The following is a 27,064-nucleotide window of genomic DNA, read 5'->3' on the forward strand; positions in this document are numbered from 1 at the left end:
CAACAGACGATAAAGGTACAAATTACGTTAATTGCACGTTTGACGTTAACAGATGTGATTACAAAGCGACGAAGAACACGTTAAAGAAACGTGAAGTGGAACAAACTTCGTAAAAACAATTGTTCGTTTTGTTTCAGGAGGCACAGCCAAGTATTAAGCCAATCCCTGAAAACACAGTGGTGTCCAACAACGAGACAACGAACTCGGAACCGGGAAAGTTGCCACAGAGCAACGTCGAGAAGCTCGCGTCCGCTCTCAACAACAAAGTCACCATCAAAGTGAACCCCGAACATAATAATCGATAAAGAGTTAGCTTCCGTTCATAAGAGAAAAAAAGCAAAAAAAGAAAAAAAAAGAAAAAAAGTCGAAACGAACCGTTTTAGGAGTCCACCATGTACCTCTGCCACTTTGTACATTTTTGCACGCTCTTTGAACTTACATCGACTTTTTATTCTAGATGAAAGAGCGCTCCCCCTATTGGTGAGCTTCTTTTTTACGTCTTTTACCTGTATGTCTTTTTTTATATGTTATTTATTATCGTATTATAGCGTCTAAGGAATAAGAAACGGCTAAAGTACCCTTAATTAACCGAAATGACAGGCGCCGCGACACCTTTTACCACGTAGGCCCGAGTCTTTAAACAGAGTTCCCTCCGTCGCCGACTAATGTACAGGTCGTGAGACTCGATGGAGTCGTCGAACTGAAAAATAAAGACGATAATACCTAATGGAACTAGATCGTTTCTACATTTTTTTCCCCCTAGTAAAATAATCCTATTACTATATAAAAATGATAAAAACAGTAAAACCTCGATTGTCCAGACATTGGTCAGAGAAAGACACGATCATTCGCAAAAAGGAATACAAAAACATGCCTGTTTCACTATGCAAATAGAATGTAATTGGTTCAAATATTCATTAGTTCAGATAACCAAGGTTTTATTGTGGCTGAACGTTGATAATCTTCCGATTACTCCACTTTTATACAACTTCAAGCTTCCGATTCTATTGGTCTATCGGAATTTGGCACAATTACAAACTCCCCCTGACAGAAATTACGTCGTGATAACAGATTCGTTCAGAAGTGATTAACCTCTTGTGAACGAAGTCGTACTAATCGGACATCCTTTCAAGAAAATGTAAAGGCCGTGCTGAATCTCGTAGATGACTCGTTTAAACGATTCTATCTTTTGCGTTCTTTTAAAAAAAAATTCGGCTCTATGCAACCAGCATGTAAAACCAGATCTCGTCATCGAACGAGAAACTTGGAGCAAGAACAGAACAGAATTCAAAAGTTATTGGCTTCCGAGTACTCTGATTTCTCCGACGTCATCCTCGTGGAATCTCCGTTTGCCGAAACCACCAGAAACGGTCATGGAATTCGACAAGTTTCACTTGGTCTCACGCCATCCAAGTTAATCGTGGCTGCTGACGTGTTCAAAGGAAACTCGCGGTTTTTCTGTCCGCGCACCCTCGATCCTACCATCGAGAGCTTCGAACTGATTTCTCTATATCCTCTACGATGCGTTAGTCTGAGCGTGTTCAACAGGAGACATCGCAAAACCCTGAAGGCAAGGTAGAAATTTACTGAAAAATAAAAAGTCATGAAATAGAGATGCTCGATACAAATGAACTGCTTTCACAACTTTCTCTACTTTTCCTAACAAGATGATACTTATTAAATAGCGCTTTGACCGCTACTAATATCATTAGATTCATCGATGGAAGAGTAAGCTATTACGAACTCGGCGGTATACAAGGAAGAAACATTTTCTGGAAGAAATGGTGCGAGCAAGTCGAAAGTTTGCTGGCAAACAAGACAAACGGAAGCTCGTTATCGGAAACGACCGCTGCAAGTTCAGCGAGCAGCTCGACTTTATACATCCTTTCTTCGGAGATCGAGCTTCGCAATGATCTCAGAAAAGATGGAAGAAGAGCAGTGTGCAGGTGATTCTTTCGTTACTTGATGTTTATCCATTTGTAAGAAATCTTCATTGTAATACATTCTATAATTGGATACAGAATATGGACTCACTATGGAGGCGCCGGTGATTATACACCTGCAACATGGCGTCATAAGGACTTATACCTCGGACCATCCTACAGCGAGCTGGTAGACGGTCAGTACACTCCTGTTCCTATAAGATTCGCCGGCGCCAGTTTGGAAGACATTAAGGCCGAATTAAAAGATTTTTCTCCGAGCAAGATCGAGAAAGGGTCTCGTAGCTGGCCTACGTGTCGTTGCTTCGCAGAGAGACGCAAGAACGATGGTCTTTGCGACGTACTGTTTGTCAGAGATCACAATCGCAAATATTACAATAAGACCAAATTTTACGCGACCTGTCAGACTTGTCCTCGTAATTTGCAAGCCAAGATCTTCGAAGACAAAGTCAGGCAGAAACGGAACGTTTGGTACAACGAAGCGTTCGCGAAAGAAGAAGAGTCGAGGAGTCAGAAGAAATGTCTCGCGCGAAGGATATCTCGATTTGGTTTTGGAGTTCCAGAGAAGTGTCATTCAGGGTTGGTTCTGGGTCCAATCCAAACGGATCCCGAGTGCTTCCCTTTGCAATTCACCGTGCAAAATATTTACGTCCTCATGGAGAATGCTGTGAAGGTGTGGGAGGGCAAAGAAAGAGGTGAAAGAGGCGAGTCCTTGAAACATTGCAAACATTTTAGGAGATACGGTCTCTGTACTGCACCCCATTTTCTTTACGCCCTTGGTCCCTGGTCGGTACAACCTGGAGAACGTACTACTCTTCAAGGTCGACGATCTTTCAGTCTGGTCACTATTCGTCGACAGCCCGTCGAGTCGGAACTGAAACTTCCTGTATCTCGTCGACAATTGGCAGCTAGTATTTCGTATACCGAACTTCAGTCTGGTAGATTTGGGTCGATCGGGACTACTGCGAAGGGACGAGTTGTGTTATTTTGGACACCAGAATACTGGTACCGACCCAGACCTGCTTCCGCCGCTTACAGGTAGTAACTAAAGAAAATATTGAATTAGAAAATCCATCTTATCAACACGCTTACCGCGAGGTCTATATCAGATGCCTCTGCGCTCACGCGGTTCGTATTATTTTAAATTAAAATGGATAATAAGATACATAATGAATTTTGTACTATTATCAGAGACCACGAATTTTTATGCATTTATGCAAAAATACATAAAATGTGCAAAGTAGAGTACTCGTCGTGGTATTTGATAGGCGAAACAAATTTTGTGCTTAAGTTCCATTTCCTTGGTCATATCTATAAAGATATAAATTTTCATAAATATCCACAGTCATGTGTATTTTATGTATTCATCGTACGACAATTAGCGACGTCACGGGACGAAAAGCCTTTTATCGGTCACCGGTGATCGTCATCGCGTTGAACGTGTTAATTGTATTACGACAGGGAGCTGAGACTGCACTTGAACCATCTGAGAAATTTTCGCCAGGAGAAGGAACGGCCTACCAGGAGGAAGTTGTTTAGGAGAAGAAAAAAGTGTCAGTGCGAAGATGATTCTACCATTGCTCCTGAGGAAAAACCCAGTTTCCTAGAACGAATCTTCTCTGGAAATGGATCCAAGAGAAGGCAGAAATTCGAAAACCAGGAAAATAATACTACTGTTCAATTAAGAAGATTATTGAGAATGGACTTTAGAATAACAATTTGGGATATAAACAGCGACATTTTGGCGACGCAGCTAACGCTCATAGATCGCGACCTCTTCGTCCGAATTCCCGCCGAGGAGATCGAGATCTTGGTCTTTCAAAGGAGCTCCAGGAACGCGCCTAATTTAGCAGCGTGGATAGCATTCAGTCATCGCGTTTCTTGTCTAATTGGCAGTGAAATTTTGGGCGTGAGAAAATTACCCATGAGAAGTAGAATTGTCGCGAGACTCGTGAACGCTGCCAAAAAGTGCCTCGCTATGGGGAATTTTCACTCGTGCAGATCGATTTTGGCGGGATTGCAGTCGCCTCCGATTTTCAGATTGCGAACTACATGGGATTACTTACGTATTCATCATGCGAATAGGTACATACACGCCAACATCGTGTACCTAAATAATTATCTTACTTTGTTACAAACACTTCTGTCTGTTCAATTAAATGTTTTGATGATTTAGATACGAAGTTATGGAAAGACTTTGCAAGATTTACAAGAACCCGTGTGCTTTATCATACCGACGATCTTGGGCTAAAGTTGAAAAGAATCGACCTTGCATGCCGCACGTGGGTGACCTTTTGCTGAGACTTCTGCAATTAAATAATGCGAAATGCCATCAACAAGACAATAGTATTATCCATACGAATGATAGAATAAACCCCTCAAAGGATTTAGCTGCAACGTCTAACAGAAATAAGGATGTATCATTGGAAAGTAATCCGGACCTGAAACAAAAGCAAGGCTGTAGCAAGAATTTCCTCAATTCCGTTTTAAACAGGATAAAATATAAAAGGAATCAAAATACGATTTACGAGGAAAAGACAGATTTAACGTGGACGACGAGGCAACAGGATTTAGCGTGGAAATATTTCCATCGTTGGTACAACGCTGTTCTAAAGAGTAAAATTCGTATCACAGAGCAAAAGAGATTAAGGGATATGGATCCAAGGATGAAACGCGTGATCGAAGTTGCGACTTGGTTGTCGGATTGTCAGAAACGAGCTCAAGGATACGAATATCCGGTGCATTCGTTCACGAAGGAATTTTTATTGAAGAATCGATATAGGGAGGATCGGGAAAACTTCTTTATTAGTTTAAAATTGGAACCGGCAATGATAACTTGAACAAAAAAGATTAAAACGTCTAGCAGTTTATTGTCAATAATAAAAAGGGAAGACGAATAAGAAAAGGAGTTTTTCAGTGAATTAATATCACTCGAGTACTCATTTAATCTGAGTCGAGGTAGAATTGTAAATACGTTAAAAAAAAAAAAAGGTTACATAAAATTTTTATAGACGGTAGTAATTGTTAAGTCTTCCATATGAGTGGTCGAAGATTTCAGTGCAATTTAAGTACTCCTCGGACAATTCATCGGCATGATTAATCTCGTCATCATCAATCAGGGGTATGGTGTATGCTATAATACAAAGATGGATTAAATAAAAAGAATAAGAGAAAGAAGAAGAACGAGAAAGTAAAGCAAAACGTAAAAGAATTGTAGGAATTAACTAAATTTATATATATAGATATAGAGAGAGAGAAAGAGAGAGAGAGAGAGAGAGAAAGAGAGAGAAATATATACATTTTATATACATAGCTTACTGATACAATATATCTACATGTGCTTTGTACTTACATATTTATATTATACTATCGTTTTAATAAAAATTTCAAATCCACTTATACATACATATAGTCGAACCAATTATTCAAATGTTTCTCTAACAATTGTCATAAGTTTGAAAAATTGAACAATTGCAACAATATAAACAATATTTCTGAATTATGTTCTTTTTATTCTGAATATAATCATATATATGTATATTGTATCCTGAATATAATGTACACAAAATTGTTGCTATATATGTGCACATATCGTTTCTTTAATAATAAGTTTAATAATAAATTTCTATTTATCAGTCGTAAACATAAAAAAAAAAGTATTTATAATGGCCGGAAGAGTAAATCTCTGAATGGAAACACACTCACATCAAATTTTTTTGACTAGATAACAACGCAACTATCGTATATATAATCGCAAAATATGTATATTAAAATTGATTTAACAACGAACAAAAAAAACGAATTGAATGAACGAATAACATGGAATCAAGTGGGAACAATGTTCTTTTAACATCTAAATCACGACAATCGACAGAACGCTAATTAGTCCTTTTACACGATAAACGTTTCGAAGGATAATTCCTCGAATACTTTCTTATTCATATACTTTTTGTTTTGACAGTACATATTTAGAATATACGTTTTGCTTATGTTCGCAATCGAAATTCAAACTCTCTGTATCGCCTTACGTATCGCCAGTCGCATAAACAAATCTTTCTTTCTATATACAATAATTATTCGTTTCTTAAATTCATCAAATTCCACGAAAAAACTACGTTCCCGTTGAACTACGAAAACGGAATATACATTCAGAGTGCGTAATGGTTCTCTTAAGATTTAGATCTAGCGTAAAATGAGTTTAGAAATGCACCGCATTTAAATGCACAAGACAAAAACGATGATTATAAGAAGTACGAGATCTTACAAGACGAGATTTGAGGTATATAATAGATATAGTAAATCTCAGAGGGTATCAAAAACAATTACGTAGGGCGTAGGACACCGATAGGGTTTCTCTTTGTCTTTCTTTCTTTCTTAATCGTACACAATCTTAATAATTTAAGAAAACAGGGGATACATCTTTTTAGAATTATCGTTTGATAGTCTTTCTAATACTATTAGTTACAAGGCCCGTCATCAAAAATCGTAACATCTCCCTTTTGCAAGGAAAGAACAAGCGAAATGTCGAATCAGTTGTGAAACACAATAGACGGGCGTTACGTAGGGCTTGGCGAGTACCAAATTCCCAGAAAAACTCCATTTTTCTTCACTTTCTTCTTTTTTTCTTTTCTTTTTTTTTTTTTTTTTCTATTTTTGATTTCGTTAATCGAAAAAAGTACCTATAGAATATACATCTGTGTGGTTTCTCTAGCTAGAAGAATTAAGATCACATGCCGCCAGGTTTCGGAAGATTTGTATCGTAAGCTCTGATTACGTCCGTCTGTGTCACCGAGCCTCCTTCCTCTTGAGAGAATGCAAATCCATCTGCATCGCGCAGCATGTGCAACAACAAAGATCGTAGCCTATTAATCTCTGTTATTACAACATTAAATTAATTAACACACATGCACTATCTACAGGAAAATGTTAGACTTATTTATAATCGATGTTAGTTTACAGTCTTGCAGGATAAGTTCTATCGTCTTTTTACGATTTTAGAGAGATTCTTAAACTACAAGTTAAGACATCGTTACGTAAGACAACGAGAGTACTCGAGACAAGTACGAGTTACTCTAACAATTAAAGGTTAGTGAAAGTACAAGTTTTGTCAGAATAATGTTGTTAGTGCAGCTTGTAGCTTAATAATAACACAGCGCATATACATTGTTAAAACGTATCTAGGTGCAAATATTGTGGAAGATTGCTTATTTCGAAAAAAATTTTTTTATATTAAATAGGCAAAAGTCGTGAATAACAAAGCGTGTGCTCTTAAGTAAATATATTTGTTAGTAACGAGTAAAGAAAATACTACAAACGGCGAGCTTAGAAGACAAAGAATTTGTACAAAAGGACCATCGTTCTGACTGTCCTTGTTTTTCTTTTATTTCTGCTTTTCTTGATTGCAGGTCGTCGTTAGATAAAACAACTTACGTGATAGTTCCACATCGGTATTAACTCTGGAGGCGGCGTTTGATCGCCTGGTGAAAACACTTTTTACGTTTTTCAATAGCCGTGCCGTCTCCGTCAATCTGGAAAGCCGTGCATTCAAAATTGTTTTAGAAACACTCGTTTATCTATTGGTCGTCCTCATCCTTACACTTCAAATTCTTTCCCCACAATAATGATATGTCTCGCGTGTAGCCTTCTCTTCACCGGCTACCTAATAGTTACTTATCTAAACTGATTCATGCGGTGCTAGAAATACTATCAGATCTTTCTGTTCATAATTCTTCTAATCGATGCTCTATTATTTTTAAGAATTCTGTTTAAATATTCCTTGATGCTTTTTATTACAACTTGGATACAAATCGTATCCTTTGTAATATTATATTAATAAAAATTAATTTTAATATATTAATGGAAAAGTTCATACTAATTAATACACATATTAACACATATATACCCTTAGGAATTTGAAAATTCGAATAAACACTGTAAATGAAGCTAATTGAAATAGTAATAAAATAAAAAAGTATTTACTAAGATCGTGATTTGTATCTATATATTCTACTAATTTCCATCCAACTAATTTCCAATATGATCTATTTCAATTTCTATCCTTACATGTTTCGATACAGAAAGAATGTTAAAGTTGTATTAAAAGGTGACTGTGATACACGTGCTAATATTATTCATACCGCGGTGCCCTTGCAAGTGAACCGTTGAACGATCATGCAGTTTTGTTAATCAGCAGTGCTTTCGCCTGAAAGTGTAGAATTACAGGAACACTACGAGTTACATACATACTACTGGGGGTACTTACACCTCGCGAGCTCGGCGATGGCATGCACAGGCCTTCACGGGATACCGCGAATAAAACATACCAGAAAACCGCATTAACAAACAGAGTACTTGCTTCATACCGATGGGTTTTTTCAAGTGATTTGCCAAACTAGATTACTACCAGAATTAGTTTACTTTCGAAACAACCACTTGCCCGTATTACTTACAATATCTTTTATTGCATATTATTTTAATGCGACTTTATTCTTGCGAACCCAACTAGTATCCAAGTGCTAAACGATTGAAAATAAAATAAAAAGAAATAAATAACTAAAGTTTCTCTACGTTCGTATGCTACGATACTTCGAAAAAGCTTTGGTCTTCGATGCTACTATATACGCGTACGAAGTATAATCACCAATCTATACTGTAAATCGCTCGAAATAAATTCGAAAAATTGTAATATTAATACAGAATAAAGTATGAAATTAAATACAGATGAAGATGACAATTAACCATATGAGCAAACAGAGATACAATTAATGAAATGCTTCTTTTTGCTCCTATACCATATTGCATAAGTATACAGAATGATTCTATTTCTACTAGGTAGAAAGTAAAGAAAACATTATCAATCTTATTTATATGCAGATATGTAATAGACTTTATACTACATTTGTATTAAAGAACAAATTCATAGTAAGTAGTCTCTAATACGTATAATGTTTAATACAATAAAAAAAAAAGTAAACACGTACAGTATTAGACGGTAGACGATACTAGGTAGGAATAGGTAAGGTGTATAAAAAATATGAGGATGCTTACTGATCTTACAGTGGACGGGAATTTGTAGAAAATCTTTAGGAACATGGAATACGGAATGGTGCGCTTGAAACATGCCCTGTATGATGAATGAACCACAGATCACGCGCTGCGCGTGCAATCGGGAAGACTTTGATCTTATTTCGCCTTCGTGGCGACCAAATCGAGGTCCAACATCGAATTAACCATCGCCTCCTCGAATATGACTTCGATCTCCTGTTGCAATTTTCATTTTTCTACTCAATTGAGACAATTGAATGTTAAAAATATAATTGTTATAAAGAAATCCTAATATAGTAAAACATCGGAAAGTTGTTCGGCCCTTGGAAAAAAAAAAGTACTATTATGAAAACAAATTGTAAACACCATTTGTAACAAGATTAATACTGTATACCGCTATACGCATGCATCTCTAAGTGATTTGTTAGTTCTGAAAGTTATATAGGAATTGTCATCGTATAAAAATGAATGTTATTCTAGTGTGAACGTGGTTTGTTAAAATGTTACATTCAATAAGCCATGCATATTGAACATTAATAAGTAATTTTGTTTTTGTTACTCTACCAATTTTTCATGCAAGGTACATATACTGCTATGTATCTAAATGTATGTGAATTTTTAACCCCATACGAAAAAATATTATTGATAAGTTACCAAAATGAATTACTAAAAGCATATGCCTTTGTTTCGTGACGTTTTTTCAATTCTGAGTCGCTATAATAATTCTGAATTTCTATAATGTACATTAAAAAGATATAAAAATAACTTACGAGCTTCTGTAGTCATGACTGTTGAATATATCCCCGGGGTCTGATTTTCGAATCTCATTTTCTCTAGCTGCCGCAGTTACGGACTTCCAAATTGTATTCTTTACTCTGTAACAGGACATACTTCAAATACGTGTAATTAACATATTGTGATAATTATTGGATATATACTTACGCCTTAACTGTTACATCCACAAGTAGCACTGCTGCTGGTATAAGTACCAAACCCAGCCAGAATACAGGCGAAGAAAACAGCATTCTATCGTTGCCCAACATCACTGCACCCACGTTTAAAACAGGCCAAAAATTACTGTAATTGAATTAATAAATGACTTCACCATTTTTTGATGTAAATAAAATACAGATATATTGCGTAACTTACCTATATATAAGAATAAACAAAAACCAGAGCATAATAGATCCCCATGTTGCCAAATGAGTGACCCACGTCCAAGAATTTATTATTAACCCTGCTTTTCCACATACTGTTACAACTACATACTATAAAAAAATAAAATATATTCTTTTTATAAAGAACTGATTTCATTTTGATAGCACAATAAAACAATTATTAAATTGAAACATACAGTGTATACAAAATTTCCTAAAACAATGTATCCACCATCTCGGCCGTTTGCCCATATCACACCTTCTTTTAGAGCCAGCAGTGATAACCAATAAAGAAGAGATGAATGTATTAAAGCATTTGCAATCCACATCCAAAATACCTATGTAAGCAATGTCGAAATTGTACAAAATTGTTAACATAATGTCAAATATGACTAATACTATACAAAGAATACAATACCTTAAAATTAAACGACGATTCTCCAGTATTTTTTGTAGCATATAATCCTGGATGAGATAAATGAGTTTCCGCGGAACATACTTTATCAAACAGACCCATAGCTAGTGGAGGAGCTGCTGTAAATACCTAATGTAAATAGTGTACCTTGTATATTGTAACATGTAATATACAATAATTATATATTCTAGTAATTATATGATAGCACAATATGAGCCTATAACTTACAACATTGTAAAGACCAATTGACCATCGCTCAAAAAGGATTTGTCCGGACCAGCCGGAGTAAATGGCAAACCACAGTTCGATAACATACAGACAAATATTTTTGTAGAATGAGTACAATATTAATTTACACATTCTACTGTAATTCCATGAACCATGAACAAATAACAAACGTTTTAAAAAACGAAATTGCGCAATAGAATAATCAGAAGCACAAGCTGCTTGAAGACCTTCAACCCCGGAAATTCCTAGAAATGATAAAAATTAGTAATATACATCTTTCTTGTTTGTCACGAAGTCAACAAATAGGTAACTTACCAACGCCGATATGTGCTTTCTGGATCATAGCTACATCATTTGCGCCATCTCCAATAGCAAGTGTTACAACCTTTTTGTTACTTGTTATCAAATCAACTACCTGAAAAACTTTATTACGTTATTACTGTTGTTAAGAAATATCAAATAAAAATAAAATAAGTTCACAACATGATCACCTCGGCTTTCTGCATTGGCGAAACTCTGCAACAAATAACAACTTTGCAAGATGAACATAAATCTAGAAAATCCATTCTAATATCACAGGATAATGCAAAATCTAAGGTATTTCCATCTATAATAAGAGCTACATCATTTTGACACTTTAGATCGATTCCAAAATCAAGACACCGCTGTATTATAACTTCCCTTGTTTTCTGTAATTAGATATTGATTTTAAAACTCTTTCCTAAGAAAATTAGAAAATATAGTGCTCTCAATCTTTTCTTACATCTAAAGATGATTCATTAATTATATATAATGGCATCCCATGTGTAATCAATTTACAAGAATAGCCAATATTTATGGCAGTTTCTTGTTTATCTCCAGTTAATACCCATACATTAATATCAGCTTGTAAAAGAGCTTGTATTGTTTCTGGTACCTACGACATTATGAATTCCCATCATTCATTTCTGGAAACATATATCGGAAAACAAACTACACACATACCTGATCTTGTAATTGATCTTCAATAGCAGTTGCCCCTAATAATCTTAATTTTGTTTCAATAAGGTTCGCAGCATTTTCGATCATACTTTCACGATTTCCTAAACTAATTGTCGCATTATGATAAGTTTCACGCCACCACTATTAAAAAACGGTTGATGTCACGATTTTATTCAAAATGAACAAGATGTAATTGAATTAACAATAAATGGTACTCACCTGGTAGAAATTATCAGGTATATCTGCAACAGCAAAACAAAGTGTTCTTAGACCTTCGGATGCAAATGCCTCCAAATGTTCCAAAGTTACGTCTCGGAAATCGTCCAAACTACTCTGTTCAAGGTCATTATTATCTAAGGGAGCTGGACATAATCTTTCGTAAATAACGGAATCAGCTCCTTTACAAAAAAGTTTGATTTTCCCGTCTGGTGTTTTGACAATTACGGACATCCTTTTTCTAGCAGAAGTAAATTCTATTACATTTAATATTTCATAACGAAGTCTTTCACCCAGAGCTATTATTTCCACATAAGCGGGCGTTCTAGTATCGAATACGTAATTAAATTTACGAGCTCCATCTACTAACGCTCTTTCATCTATTTAGATAATCGTGTATAAAATTAAACTATGAATAGCGTTTAAGGATATAGATACATTAATATAAATACATTACCTGGAGATGCAGCATGATAAATTACAGTTTCATCAATTTTTTCAGGAATAACAGTATGACACACTGAGAGCATAATCATAAATTCATGTACCACTTTTTCATGGTTTGCAGCCTTTTTATCAACAGGACGAGAAGAATCTTGTACTGATCTTCCTTCAACAATATCTCTAATTAGCTCACTATTAATACTAGTAGCGACTTCATTGCCATTTATATTTGGATTTGGCAAACTGTAAACAAATTTTTTTTACTTAAAAACAAGTAAATAAGATAAAAGATAATAAATGAAATTACTTAAAACGCTTACTCATATAATTTGCCACCAACTGAACATCGTTTAAACTCCATTACATTTCTCGTAAGAGTTCCAGTTTTATCAGTAAAGACATAATTAACTATACCAAGTTCTTCATTAAGATTGCTTGTACGTGCCATTGCTGGTGTATCTGTTTCTGCATGGTACATTTCGATATCCATATTAATGAATGTGGCTTGAATAAATCTCACTACTTCCAACGTGACTTGCAACGAAATGGGTATTAAATTGTTAAATAAAATCATAAATGTTAAGAGATTAAAAGCAAAATTTTTAGTCATTTCCTCTGAAATAAATAAACAATTATTTAGTTTTGTGATCATCTTTGAGAAAGTTGAGAAAATAAGCCAACTTCTCACCTTGTAAACCTAAATACCACAATCCATAACTATTAGCTCTGGTCCAAAGAACATTAAATATTGCAGATAATAGACACAACAAAAGAAGTATAAAGAATAACATGAGTATTTGTGTATTGGTCAGTCGATCCAAGGTAGACCTTTTTAAGGGTGCAGTTGTAGTATTGTTTTGCATAAGTTTTGTATCATGGCCTGTGTAAATTACTACACCAAACACCCACCGTGTGTTTCTTAGCATTGCACCACGAGGCAATACTTGATCAGGTCCCAAAGCTACAGGTCTAAAAAGTAAAATATACATTTCTTACATACAACTTCACAACATCTCTCGAATTTTTGTAAGAAACAACCATACTGTTTATTTGTTTCTCGCAATACTCCATTAAACTCATACAATTGTCTGTTTGGTGGTTCACATTGAATATTTGCACGAAAATTCATTAATTCAACAGTATCTAAGAGACTGGCAGTGTCAGGATGGGCCTGTCGTATCTTCAAATTTGTTTCTCCATCCAAATTGGCAGTCTCTATGAAAGACATACCCTGTGGCTCCGATGATGATAATAAAATCAAATCAGCAGGGAAGAACTTGTTGTTGTGAACCTATGCATATTAAAGAAAGCGATTCTAGCAGGAATATGTTAATTATAAATCATTACCACATCCAGCTTGAGAAAAATAGGATGCAACCTTAACCACATCACCAACGGCAATATTTCTCCATTGTATCCATTGCCAGTGGCCATCCCTCAAAACCTCCACTTCACGCATATTTATTTCATCATCTGCTCTGTGCCTTTTCTGTAAGTAACGATATTATAATATTTTATATTGGATAATAAAAATTAATTTATGATTAGGGATACTTACAATATCTTCGACTATCTCCTTTAATGCAGATACACTAAGAATAAAAATTAATGGAACCAAAGTTGTGTATCGACCTGTAGGTGATACATCCGGTATTTGCTAAAATTAAAAACAAGATAATGTGTAATAAAAAGTACCATATAAACGTTTGTTTACGTACGTAAGATTTGTTTAATGATTACCTGCATGAGGGCGATGAATAGGAAGAAGCAATTACTATATCGACGAAATTGTTCGAAAAGAAACATAGGTATAAACGAAAGGAGTGAGTACTTCGCGGTACTAATGCGATTGTTGTTGTATTTCGCTGGCTGCTGGGGAGCATTTATGAAAACCACCCTTTCTTCACTGCTATCATGTTGATACGAAGATCGTTGATCGTCACCTTGGGATGCACCATTTTCCGCCCTTATGGGACCAACTACGATAAAATATATATCATTTTATATTACTATGTTTTCTCTCATCGAAACATTTGCTTCAAAACTATAATAAACTAAATAAGTTACGATCGTTACATATGAAAGAATTAATCAGTAATACGATATTACTTAATAATACATATTATGCTATTTATTAATTCGTTTTTTTCGTTTTATAACATAACTTTGATGGTATTTCTTATCTAACTATAATGATCGCGTGTTTGATTGCAATCAACTACTTATATTTTTTCTGAATATGTTGACTTACGATTTTGAGCATACAAATAAAGATGAAACCGGGATCTGAGTTCGTTGAACCATTGTATTACTTTCGTACGAGCTATTTCCATGTTACTGGTTGTTAAATGAAATGTCTTTCACATCACTTCTCTTTGCCACACCGATCCATATTTATCGCGCGACAAGACAACACTATTACAAACACAATCTAATGTCTTTGATGCTGTATTAATGATATAATATCAAACGATTTAAAATCAGTAACGTTTCACATCTCTTTTCGTTCAATTATATCGAAAAATAAATGATAATACACGAATTCAGACGTGTCTAGATACGAGAGCGAACTCAGTGATTTCACTATGTTATTTAAGAAGAAAATGACGTAGTTCGGGACTCTATTATCATCTTGGAGGTTATAGCTGCATATCTAAAAAGGAATTCCGTAAGAAACTCTTTTATCGCGGTCAATAAGAAGCTACATTGCCTAAGAAGAATTCATTTCAATGTTACTAACATTTTAATGATCATTAAATCTCCAACTTAACTCGTGTATGTTGATAATTTTTTAAAAATTCTATACGTATAACTATATGTACTTATATTATCTATATATACTATAAAATTGTGAAACAAAATGTTAATGATTTGTAAAATTATAGTTCGTAAAAAAATAATACAAAATCATCGTATTACTAACAAATATTTACTATATTTTACTGAATTTTATATTACTGAATTTATATTACTGAATTTTAAACGACTTTGCATATAAAATATATACATTTTTCGAATCTATTTTATAATTTAAATAAAATTTGTCAAAATCTCATTTCAAGGACAGCCGGTTATACCAATACTGTGAACGTCTTGATATGAGTATTATCACTTGTGTATATACATTGTGAATACCGAATATACACATATTAGTCGTATCTGCTGCATCTACATCGTATTACGCAAAACAAAAACTGTATAGTATCAAACTCGATACGTGGGTGTTAAATGATTATTCTTTGATAGTGTACATACATTATTCCACGACACGCGTGCACGCAAAATATTTGAGCTCGTATATCCCATAGTTTCTCAACACCCATCATGTAATAATTACTTCCGGCGAAATATTATCCATTCGTACGTCATCACTACCAAAACAGTTGTGTAACAAGTAGTTGAATGTGATTAAAGTTGCAAATGAAAAAAGACAGCTTATTGCGAGGCTACTAAATTGAATACAATCGATGACAATGGAGGAATAAGAAACATCAATAGGCACTGAATTTAAAGAATACAAATTAAACGTGTTCTCTGTGATTATATTATTCGTTACTGATTAGAAAATAACGATCAAAACTGATATACGATTTTGACATTTTATTCAGCCGACTTGGAACTTGCTTAATCCATGAAAGAAAACAATATAGATAGCCAACATTCTGTGAAGATCTACGCACGTCTTCCTATAATAAAACTTCCTATGAAATGGAACGTACACCTGTCGAACACCTTTCTGCTCGAAATAACGATCGGTTAAACAAACTACATATCTGCGTCATCGTGGCGGAAGAAGCTTCGCGCCTGTCGCCACACCCCTACCGATACAACGGAAATACGAATGTACGTGCAACGCGATCCTACGAATTAATCCACATTTAACTGTTCTCTAAAACCCGCAGTACTTCTTGCAAAAATTCTCGAGTCGCGAGTTCGCGTAACCATGTCACGCCTGCAAATTTGCTCGGGAGACACTGATTCTAGTTCGTAGGTGGCACTGGTCATCAGCGACTTCTTTACCAAGGTATGTATATCCGGCCCATTAGATTGCCAATAGTTAGGTAATTTATACGTGCAATTTATGTTACTAGTACGACTTCATTTACGATCATCAACATTTAATTGTATTCTTATTCATACTAAAATTAAAAAATAAATAACGATGGATAAAAAATACTGCTAGAACTAAAGGAAACAAATAGGATGATTTTCAATATGAAAATAATGTAATAGATGAATACGTTGATACTTTGAACGTATAAGATCGAAAATGTTGGCTTAAAACGTTGGATATTTAGATGGCTTAGAGACACAGGCTCTCAAGTGGTTTAGTACACTACTGACAAGGGGGTGTCCACAAAATGTGACAGCCCTGTACACGTGTTACCCTGAAAACGCATGCGCTTGCTACCGGCAACAAGTTGGCATCAGCACCGAGCTTCACTCCACCAGTATTTTCCATGAATACGTAGGCATGTACGTACGGTAAAGTTGCGTCAATATACAACGCTCCGAGACTATAGGCCAAGGACATTTCCGCTGGGGTGGACTGAAGGTAGCTCCGCGCTACTGATGTTATACTTTATTGGACAATCCGTTCGCGCTATTTTAATGGAACAATATTACGATATAAAATACAAAGGGAACGGGGAACTCTTATTAGATTTTTCACTTTTTATAATATTTCAGAATGTATTTCGAATTAAACGATAGGAACGACAAGAATTATTCAGCGTGAATATTCTACAATATGTAGGATCTAAACACCGAATAAATTCTACTTCAAAAACTTAAAATTTAATTTCGCTACCAAATATTTACTGCCATTCAATACTAGAGATTTGAACTTGCGGCTAGAAATCCTATCAACATATATCCTTTTGGCATGTATCTTTACGACCACAAAGAACAATACGACTTTGTGGCTAGCTATCATATTACGAGCTTATTTATAGCGTATTTATATTCATAGTATTGTGAATAACTAGACTCTGGATATTTTTTGTAAAGTCATTTTTTTATCACGATTAAAAGAATAGAATCTGAATAGAGCTGTGTTTCATCTGTTAAATGCCATAACGTCTGCTCTACTTTTGATATTTTGTATATTTCTTCGTCTTACATATATTCTGCAGATGTTCGTACTTTTAAATTTTCCATAAATGCATAAACTAGATCCGCAGTCTACTAATAACAGAAAATCTTTCCAGTCGCCAATTGCAGGAAATAACAGCCTGTGGACATGTTTTACCTTCGGAACTTCTTTCGTGCACTCCAGCTTCCTGCAGTTCGATGTGTTCACGTGTCCTTCGGCTCTCAATCCCAGTCGTCAGGGAATCTATACGTAGGCCAATATTGTCGACGTTATCGATGTTGCCGAGATCGATGGGACTACCGATGATATATGGGCCGGATTGTTGCTGGGCACCATCGTTGGTTTGACCGCTCACGGATGAGGAACTGTTACGAACACCGCTGTTTTGTGGGGGTGTAGCGTCCATATGAGGTATAGAAGAAAGATCCGGAGGTGTAAATGGACGTAACAAGCCAGGACTGGGAACCTGGGGGCTCCCCCTGGCAGTTGGTTGCATTGAACGCAGCGGGGCCTAAATCAGATCGAATTTATTAATGTAGCTAATGTTGGCTATCTTTAGTATTTAGCTTAAGGAGAAAAGTGTGTTAGACATTTAGATGACTCGTTTATCGAAACAGTTATTAAGTCAGTAGGAGAATCGGGATTCGAATTTTTATGGTATGATTTTATGCTTTATTTAAATTTTGATTTTTATCTAACCGAGTATATTGTAGAATTTGTGAATCAACAAATGCCAACCATATTTTCAATATGATAAGTATTATCTATATATATATTAAATTATCCCAGATCAAATTATCATGATTCGTATCCCGATTCGATAATGCATTTTCTTGTCTTTGGTATGTAATAATAAGACGGACAGATACTTAAAGCTACACAAACATATCTATTTTGAAAATAAAACGAGGCGTAGGTGAAGATTACGATCAAGCGGTAAAATACGATCGTCTTTCGACGAACATAATTTGCGATGATGTAATGCCGATGTTAAGAATATACAATGTAAAGACATACATATTGTAGAGATACATATTGTAATAATTCGTCTAAATAAGAATACATGTACGAACAACATAAAATAATTCAGAACGTAACAAGAACTAAGTTTGATCATTGTTTGGATGTTGTTTGTGGATGTTGTAAAAATGGTAAGTCTGTGGATTCAACGATACCATTAAAAACAAAGGCAAATATTGATGTTCTGGGTGTGCACGAGGCACAGTTCACGACACGAGCACTTTGCGACAATTTACGGTTATACGATGATAATTCATCGCGTTTGTATGGGTTACATACGTGGTTACAATGTGAATCTATTAGAGCTCGATGTAAAAACTCACTAGAAGAAACGAACATCACATCGGACGAAGACAGACAGGCAGTAGATATATTGCAAGAATACTTCTACTTAGTTATACAATGAAACCAGATAACACGAAGAGGAATGTTCGTAGAAGTTTGCGTTGAATTTGTGCTTACACGAATCCTTACTGTTGGTCACGTATCGTTTTCAATGACACGATTATTCTCTAAATTAATTCATACACCCGATGTATTATTTATGAAGAGCTTTTTAGCAGAAGGTCCAGACATTAGCGTGCAGTTATGTACTCACGATTTTCAATCGAGTAGGCCAAGGCGGATTTCTGGCGGCTGTCCTTCGACCCGTTTTATGGTTTTCGGCCGTCGAAACTTTGATTATATTTTATCAGGCTCCTACTGACGTAAGCTTACAAAAATAATTTATTTTTCTTTATCTTCATTGGAACGAATATAACCAGAAATGGTATTGACAACTTATCGGTATTATTCGTTTCTTATCTACTTTAGCAAGGCACTTCGATGCCACACTACGAACGTACTAACGCGATATGCGCTTCTAGCAGCAAAGAAAAATTATAACATGGGATTCTTCGTCGTCCGTGTAACGAATCTCTATGTCAGAGTTTCAGTTTCGTCACGCTTGCTTGTTCAACGTCGGGATTCAAGATTCAGTAGTAAACGTGGTTCTCTGGCCAGACGAGTTGTACAACAGGTATCGCAATTCTCCTGCGACAGAGTAGAATATTCGAAACAGCTCTAAGAACAAATTCACGACGGAAATAGATCCAGCTTGTGCTCATACCGCAGGAAAAGGAATCAACGCGTCGAACGACACACGATCACTTTATATTTTCGTTCTTTCGTTTTTTCTTTGTTTCTTCTTTTTCTTTTTCTGTAACGAGGAAACGATTGATCTACACTGAAGCGTCCCTTTGCGTGTCGGCGAAAAGAACACCTTGTCAATAACGCGATGTAACGAGCACTGTGTGAAAAATACGTTTGCACTCCGTAAAGTCTCTGCCACGCGAGGTCTCGATATTCTTCCCTGAATGACGATCAATCATATCCACGTGCAAACATCGGCATCAAGTGGATTAGGACGTGTGAAAATTTTTGGCCACGTTAATCAACCATCATACGAAACTACTGATTATCCGGAGCCATGTTTCGGAATTGTTCTCTATGCTCTTTGATACCAAACATTTACGTCAAAAACTGGAGGTAAATAGCGACCAATCAATGAAGCGAAATACCGTAGTTTCGACCGAACGTGAAAGTTACAGCAAAACACTTAATCAAGGTTCCTCGTATTATTATAAGCACAAATCGGCAACGTGTAATAATGACACAGAATAACACAAGAAGCGCAACTACTCGAGCAATTTACGAGGTCTATGTAATCAAGATCAACGCAATCATGCTGCAACGTATCATTTGGTGATATCGGGTGTAAAATGAAATCCACGAACAATCGATAGATATGGTCTGATGATATGGCGAAACCAGGCAAGAAAATCGAAATTTTTCGAAGGACGACCAAACACTGGTGGAAAATATTTTCTTGACGTGGTCGGTTCTCATAAAATTCTCGTTTCAGATAGAAATCTCACCGCCAAGAGGCACCATGGTATTTAGAAAATTTTACGCTGATAAGTTTCACGCAACCTGTCGACTTCGTACACTTTCGCTGCCTGCGGTCTAATATTTTACATGTAAAAATCGTTCGATATTTTATCACGTCGATCTTATGATTTTTTACAGTTGAAATCTCCTCAAGTTGATAACGAGCTCTTGAAAATGAATATAGTCCGATAACTCATTCCGACAACTTGCTCACTATCACGTTTAAGATCTGCGAAATTTTCTCTGCGTACGATAAAGCACTGAACGTAGTATTCTGCACTAGCACAGATGTGTTACAGTATTCGAAAAAGATAAAACTACGTTTTGAAGTGTAATTCCACGACTCGATTAACCGGTGAACACCGCGCGCCAGATAACGGTAATTAATTCGTGATTAGTTTAATAAGCATGTTTTGGACAGGCAATGGCAAGAAACAGTCGAATGGTGTAACGCGCGCCCGACGACACCGTTCATTAACTCTTCCATCTCTCCCGTTATCCCTAAAAACAACACGCGTACACGTGTACTACTTCTTCGTCTCCCTTCTTGGACGCGGGTTTTCATGTCGACGGAAGGACGTATACTATTACCTGACAGACGCGTCGGCTCTCGTCTCTCCCTGATATAAACCGCCTACGATCTTCTGCGCGTGCCACTTGCTCGCTTAGACTTAGTCACCATTCGATCGACAAATTAGGCCATAAAATCGTTCCATAAAATCATCGCCTATTCCAAGAGAGTTTTATCGTTTATCGTTAATTGAAATTATTTAATTATCGAAAGTTTATCGAATTGATTAATGATAACAAACGATTAAATCCAATGGATAGAATCAACGACATATATATTGTATTATTACGATGTTAGAAAGTAGCCTGATAGTACAAACAGGTTAAGGGAGTGGTTTCCATTACGTGGAGGATCGTGCGGAAGTGAATTAAGCGATCTACGTCAGACTACTATTCCTCGCACGCCTCTTTGTGTTTGAACTACTAGAAGTTGATCATTACCAGTAATTAGATAGAATGGCTGAAATTGATCTCATAATGTCGTAGAGATAGAGTTTAGTAGTATAGGAAAGTTAGAAGCAGTTTTTATATTAAAGCTTCTATAAGATGAGGACTTAACCGTCGTGTCTGACTACCGTTGCTTATTCTACTTAAGGCGATCAAACTGAGTGGCACTTACATCAAACTATCCATCAATTTATACGTTGCGGATTGCTGAAATTACGTTCTATGAAATGCTGTAATACGGAGGGAATACTATGCTTTCGTACGTGGTAGAAAACAGCAAATATAAAAAATGAAGTTACAATGCCGAAATAAACAGGTTGGTAAATAAGAGACAATAGGGAACGAGATGTATCAAAAGTAATGAGATACGTATACACGTTGTTATTGCGTTATTACCATATGCTACTTATCGTGGCACGTTCGCGTTATTATTGATAAAATGCAAAATCCACGCGTACATTTGGTAAATACATCGACGTTCCACGAAGATTTTCATGGAATAAAACCAAGGTCTTTTCGCAAAACAAATTGTAGAATAAATTGTATAATAAACGGTACGATAGCGATATTAAAAAAGGAGAGGAAGAATATACTAATAAGGAATGCGATGGCATTTATAATAGAAACAAATCGATATCTCGATTGAAATAAATTGATCGAAGAGTCGCCGAATAATTGAATTTTATCGATTTCACATAATTACATAGGCATATACTAGTGACCAGGCTCGAGTCATGGGTCACGAGACGTAAAAACATAGTCGATCCCTATCTAAGTCCCGTTATTACCAAGGACCGCCCTTTAGCGGAAGTGGGTTGCCAGGATTTGCAAAGGACGTTACACTTTCGAACAATTCACCGAAATGTTAATCCCCAAGAGTGCTTTTATACGCATCGATTTTCACTCGACTGTACACGTTTTCCACGGATAAGTGTTTCTCATCTTTCGTCCAGCGTGTGCCGTATTATCGTTGGCTTTCTATCTACGCCAATGATGATGCAGCCAGGCATATTGAATTTCGCGGGAAATTCCATTTATAATCGTAAACGTTCTGTCTTCTCGTATATCGAACAAATACATCAAAGAAACCCATATCGATCTGAACGGTTATGAAAGGAGGAAAAAAACATGACAAATGACGAAACAATTTTTCTATTCGATGAAATCTATTTGAAATCAGATACAAACAAGATAAGATGGTGAGTTATAATGAAAAATATCGCATGATCCGTGTAATTGGCTTATGGGTGCAACCGTGTTTTTCGAGACGGAAATAAAAGCGGATAAGTCGGGGGAATGCCATAACAAGGAGGAGCGGCCCTTCCCATCTCCCACTGATCATCTACTGTATGTGTATACCGAGAGATATATTGGCTCGTCTATTTACGAAGTCAGCTTTTATGTTTGCGATCGGTGACGGCGTTGATTCCGTCGATAGGACACACGTGACGCCACACCCTCAAAATGAGTTCCTATGTCCTTCCCCTATTACGGAATTGGGAAATGAATTAAGAAAGAAAGCAGACAAGCCGCACATAACGTAACCGACAACAGGAACGATATTTCTGATGAATTTATACGAAAGGATCGTGCACAGGTCACTTGCTTCGCGTGCAAATGGAACGATGGAAGCGGAACCCTACTCGTTTTTAATATTTTACGCCGCAATCGAAGGAAGAATCTCATCGAGCGCCGCGACCAGATATCGTGCAACACAAGATCTAATGATATCACAAATAACGGAACTACAGTATAATGATGCTAGCACGGTCAGTCATTTGTCAGAAATCCATCGTTTATATCTTCGACTGTTGTTTCCACCGATGTTGTCTAATGAAAAATCATTATCAGCAGGAAGTTTATGCCTTCGCGTTACGTAAATTGTACATATATCTGTATAAGATGTACTAGAGAAAATTTTCTCAATGCTATATTTACAACAGAAATATGAAAACTAACAGCTTAATTGCAACATCAAAGATATGTATGTAAAGATATGTATGTATAATATATGTATATGATTATCAAGACACGATATTGCAGCATTTTCACTGCCAGCGTTATGACCAACGAATATAATGTTAGGAACATTCCAACGCTGGTGAACTGCATTTTAATCACGCATGTAGGCAACTATCCAAATCACGTTTGTAATTGGCACTGACTGAACCTTTTAGTTGTCAGCGTGATCAAGTATCTACAAACTGCTTTGAAACAGGTTGTCTTTGGAAACATCTGTTCCGCACACGTGATAGAAACGACGCTTGTTCGATTACGAATACCGAGCTACCTGTTGATATAAATATAAATTCTAAATTTCATGTCGAAAATGAAACCGATATTACCAAATCGACTATGAAGATTAATTTCATATTCGTTAATGATTGTGTTCTCCTGGGTACATTTGTAACGAATATTCGATAATAGCCAAGAATTTCATTATTCCAATTCGAAAGTTCTTTTTGAACTAGTTGAAATAATGCGATCAATTGGCTAGACCAGATTTAAATACCATCCAACAGGAAATGACTACTCTATCGGGGGTGGAGATTTTTTGCCAAGAGGAATTTTGTCAGACTGACATGTGTTCGTGAAAAGCTATTCTTCTCAGAAATAACTTTGTGAAATCGGGACGAAAACGTAATGAAAATCTGGCTGACGTTCAGCAACATATGCGGTTCACGTGAGAGGAGATTTGTTCCGCGTTTTTCAGCTCAGTTAAACAAAGTGCACGCGTTTCGTTGGTCGATCGTCAAAATCGAACAGTTGCAACAATAATCGGTCTCGAACGATTTTAAAATACATTTTACTTGTAGAAATAAATGAAACTAACTATTAAATACCAAAAGTTGATTTGTTTAAGCGAGGTTCAACACCTAAAAACAGCTACGAAAATCAATTAGAAATGTATTTTAATAATCGAATGAATTCGAGTTCCATATAAAAATCAATGTAGAATTAGAGGATTTAAGTGAAATACATTTCGCAATTTCTTACAATTACGAGGCTTTGCCCTAATCTTAGCCATGCTACAAGAATTCTCTTCTCAATCACGCCGCATCCTTGACAATGAAATTACTAGAATGGTCAACATAACCATTTTGTAACTTTTTATACAAATTTAAAGTATTAATAAATATTATTTTGTTCCTTGTACTATGTTCTTTTATATATCTTCCAGTCTTCCAGGACTTTCACAGTTCTCTTATCAGAAGGCGGAATGAATTTCCCACTTTATGACCATAACCCTTAGGAATCATAGCGCTATTCTTCAAATATTTATTTCAAATAAATGATACTCGATAGCCGGATGATTTCCAAACGTAAGCCATCATCCGTCACTTCATCTCAAAAACATCCTTCTCAGTCAAGAGCAAAATAGCGTGGAGCAAATTGCCTTCGTGGTTTATTGCTAATATAAAATTCTAAAAATCGCTCTGCACTGGCTATTAATACTCTAACAAGGACAAATACTGATGATGTGGAATCTTTCAGTATTACGTATCACTGGTAATTTGACCGCTTATATCACTTATCTTACATACACCCACGCGGATTCAGAGGGATCCTCTATCAATGTCTCTTTGGGGACTCAAAAGTGCCAGCGCTACTGCTAGGCCATCAACAAATGATATCATCGAGCCTTCCGTTTAGTATTAACACGCTAACCGTGTTATCGATCATTCGGGGTGAAATTATTACAAGGCCACCAGTCGATATTGTTGAATGAAAGAAACGAAACGTATCGACTTTTCATACATTAGAACATATGTACCGGCTATCGCGCGACAATTCGCATATCGTTGTGCATTGTTTGACGAGTGCCTCACAAGTGCACACTACTGCACACGTGTGAAATGCAAACAAGAGCGAATGCATAAAGACGTTGCACAGTTGAGTTAGGTCACCCAGATCGATGCATTATGCAACAAGTAGTCAAACTGAAGTGCAACGTTCAACCTACTCGCGCGAAAATTCCATAAATGTAGTTTACATATACCTATAACAATCTAAACTTAATATCGTCGATCGCGTCGATGATGTAAAAGCATAAAGCATCGGTAAAATAGCTCTTGTTGTTCTTTCGGGCGAACAACAGTTTCGTCCTTGTGTAATCGTTGAATCTAATCAGAAACGATGGGTGTACGCGACATGAACAAATTCTAATTTGGATTAAATGCAATTACGCCTCCAGCTTGAGTCATTCGAGTTGCGTTTCATCCACAGCTGATTCTTCGCAAGTTTCCTATTCCGTAATACGATAGATATGTAATATTTGATATTACATGTTGTGTTAATAATAATATAAAATGTTGTATGCCTATTGTTTGTATGAAGAGAGTGATAGCTTGAAATCTTGATAGCTTGAAAGGATGTTTCTATGAGATTATTCAATGAAAAGTATAACTTTATTTGATTATATATGACTAATATCACATTGTTATTGTATTTAAGAAATCCAATGAATTCTTAATTAGACGAGGCAAGTAATTTATTAGCATTTTCTGTAATACATATTTGCACTACCTAGTCAATGCTTAATAATGAAAAATCAAATTTTAAACGAGACATTTAACATGAATTAAAATGTACATTAAAATGCAATATAGCTAAAATAAAGTGATAATTTATATTCTAATATTACATGTATCAATAATTCTCACAACATTTGTACATAAATATCGGGTATTATACGTTTGTATTGTACTCGCAGTAGATATGTTCTATATGAATATTAAGCGTTGATCGTACACAATATAACCTCTAATATTCTTTATACAACGTATTTGTGTCAATAAGAGAATGAAATGTCTAAGTGAATACTCACAGGTACTAAGCCGTGTGTCCGTATCTATAGTGCCGTACGCATGTTGCCAGCTTCTCAGCATTTCACACCGTTAAAAGATAAATCCAAGCAAACTCCAAGAAAATTACACAGCATACGCTAACACACGAAAAGTAACCACTAATGCACACCCGTTTCACACCCGGGTAAGGTGGTACAAAACAAAACGTAGAGTCCTACACTTAGCCTGAACGAAAACATACGATATCTGAAAATAATCAACCGATCGTCAGCGCCGATATAACGGATTCTGTGTTCTGGTTACTTTCAATCTTTGACTTTCTCTTTCTTTTTGAAACGTTTCAAGGATCTGCACGAATCAGTAGCTCGCACACGATATTTCAAAGAAATGCAAGCCGCGGGTGCGACACTATCGAGATCTACGTCGTCTGTCATAGGCGCTACCTAGATTCTAAAGACTAGATGTAAAACACGTAGAAGTAACGTACATGTGACGGAATCGGTTATTTATTATTAACCCCCAGGCCATACATGCGAAACAGCGTCCCTCTGTAAGTGTCATGGCGCCAAACGCTCTGGGTAATTCTCTTGTTATCGTCAGATGTCACTATATGTCAATGCGAGCGCTATTTATGGAGACTCGTGTAACTAATATGCACCACGCTTTATTTGCGTATCGGTATTACAGAATTTGGTGGAAATATTTTTTAAATTTGAACAATAGATGGTATCAACGTATAAAATATAAAATATTAATACTCTGTAATTTGA

General features: G+C 36.0%; 3 protein-coding genes and 1 long non-coding RNA gene across 15 annotated transcripts in view; 3 read left to right on the forward strand and 1 right to left on the reverse strand.

Annotated features, from left to right (window-relative positions):
* LOC126868649 (uncharacterized) overlaps positions 1–732 on the forward strand; it is a 37,434-nt gene extending 36,702 nt beyond the window's left edge. The window contains exons 14-15 of one of the 2 annotated variants that reach the window (XR_007690671.1): positions 138–480; positions 549–732. Coding sequence is in view for 1 of the 2 variants with exons in the window: in XM_050624375.1 (XP_050480332.1) it covers positions 138–305 (168 nt within the window). In the remaining variant the exon portion in view is untranslated. Of the gene's footprint in view, positions 1–137 lie in introns of both variants that reach the window. The other variant, XM_050624375.1, reaches the window with a different exon arrangement.
* A 135-nt stretch (positions 733–867) lies between these two features.
* On the forward strand, positions 868–4,789 carry LOC126868652 (uncharacterized). The gene is made up of 5 exons (XM_050624378.1): positions 868–1,575; positions 1,713–1,946; positions 2,022–2,978; positions 3,402–4,025; positions 4,117–4,789. The coding sequence occupies exons 1-5, from the start codon at positions 1,220–1,222 to the stop codon at positions 4,778–4,780; spliced, it is 2,835 nt and encodes a 944-aa protein (XP_050480335.1). The 5' UTR covers positions 868–1,219; the 3' UTR covers positions 4,781–4,789.
* A 1-nt stretch (position 4,790) lies between these two features.
* Positions 4,791–26,819, reverse strand: LOC126868646 (probable phospholipid-transporting ATPase IA). 11 transcript variants are annotated; one of them, XM_050624361.1, is made up of 23 exons: positions 26,315–26,816; positions 17,677–18,031; positions 14,166–14,404; positions 13,984–14,082; positions 13,804–13,914; positions 13,469–13,716; positions 13,114–13,394; positions 12,746–13,040; positions 12,439–12,668; positions 11,985–12,361; positions 11,769–11,906; positions 11,548–11,700; positions 11,276–11,473; positions 11,100–11,199; positions 10,785–11,029; positions 10,560–10,685; positions 10,339–10,479; positions 10,134–10,252; positions 9,927–10,061; positions 9,755–9,859; positions 7,371–7,468; positions 6,620–6,764; positions 4,791–5,073 (listed from the first exon to the last, which is right to left on the reverse strand). In XM_050624361.1, the coding sequence occupies exons 2-22, from the start codon at positions 18,014–18,016 to the stop codon at positions 6,667–6,669; spliced, it is 3,876 nt and encodes a 1,291-aa protein (XP_050480318.1). In that variant the 5' UTR covers positions 18,017–18,031; positions 26,315–26,816; the 3' UTR covers positions 4,791–5,073; positions 6,620–6,666. The 11 variants fall into 11 exon arrangements, with proteins under 11 accessions (XP_050480318.1, XP_050480320.1, XP_050480327.1 ...); XM_050624370.1 differs by lacking the exons at positions 4,791–5,073; positions 17,677–18,031; positions 26,315–26,816 and adding exons at positions 14,677–14,871; positions 15,681–15,796; positions 16,145–16,386 and having other exon boundaries at positions 5,221–6,764; XM_050624366.1 differs by lacking the exons at positions 4,791–5,073; positions 17,677–18,031; positions 26,315–26,816 and adding exons at positions 14,677–15,078; positions 15,681–15,796; positions 16,145–16,386 and having other exon boundaries at positions 5,221–6,764.
* Positions 16,303–17,816, forward strand: LOC126868653 (uncharacterized). Its single transcript, XR_007690676.1, has 2 exons — positions 16,303–16,449; positions 17,636–17,816. It is a non-coding gene; the product is annotated as an uncharacterized LOC126868653 (long non-coding RNA).
* Positions 26,820–27,064: the final 245 nt, after the last annotated feature.

This window comes from Bombus huntii, chromosome 8, assembly GCF_024542735.1.
Source record: "Bombus huntii isolate Logan2020A chromosome 8, iyBomHunt1.1, whole genome shotgun sequence".
NCBI classification, from domain to species: domain Eukaryota; kingdom Metazoa; phylum Arthropoda; class Insecta; order Hymenoptera; family Apidae; genus Bombus; species Bombus huntii.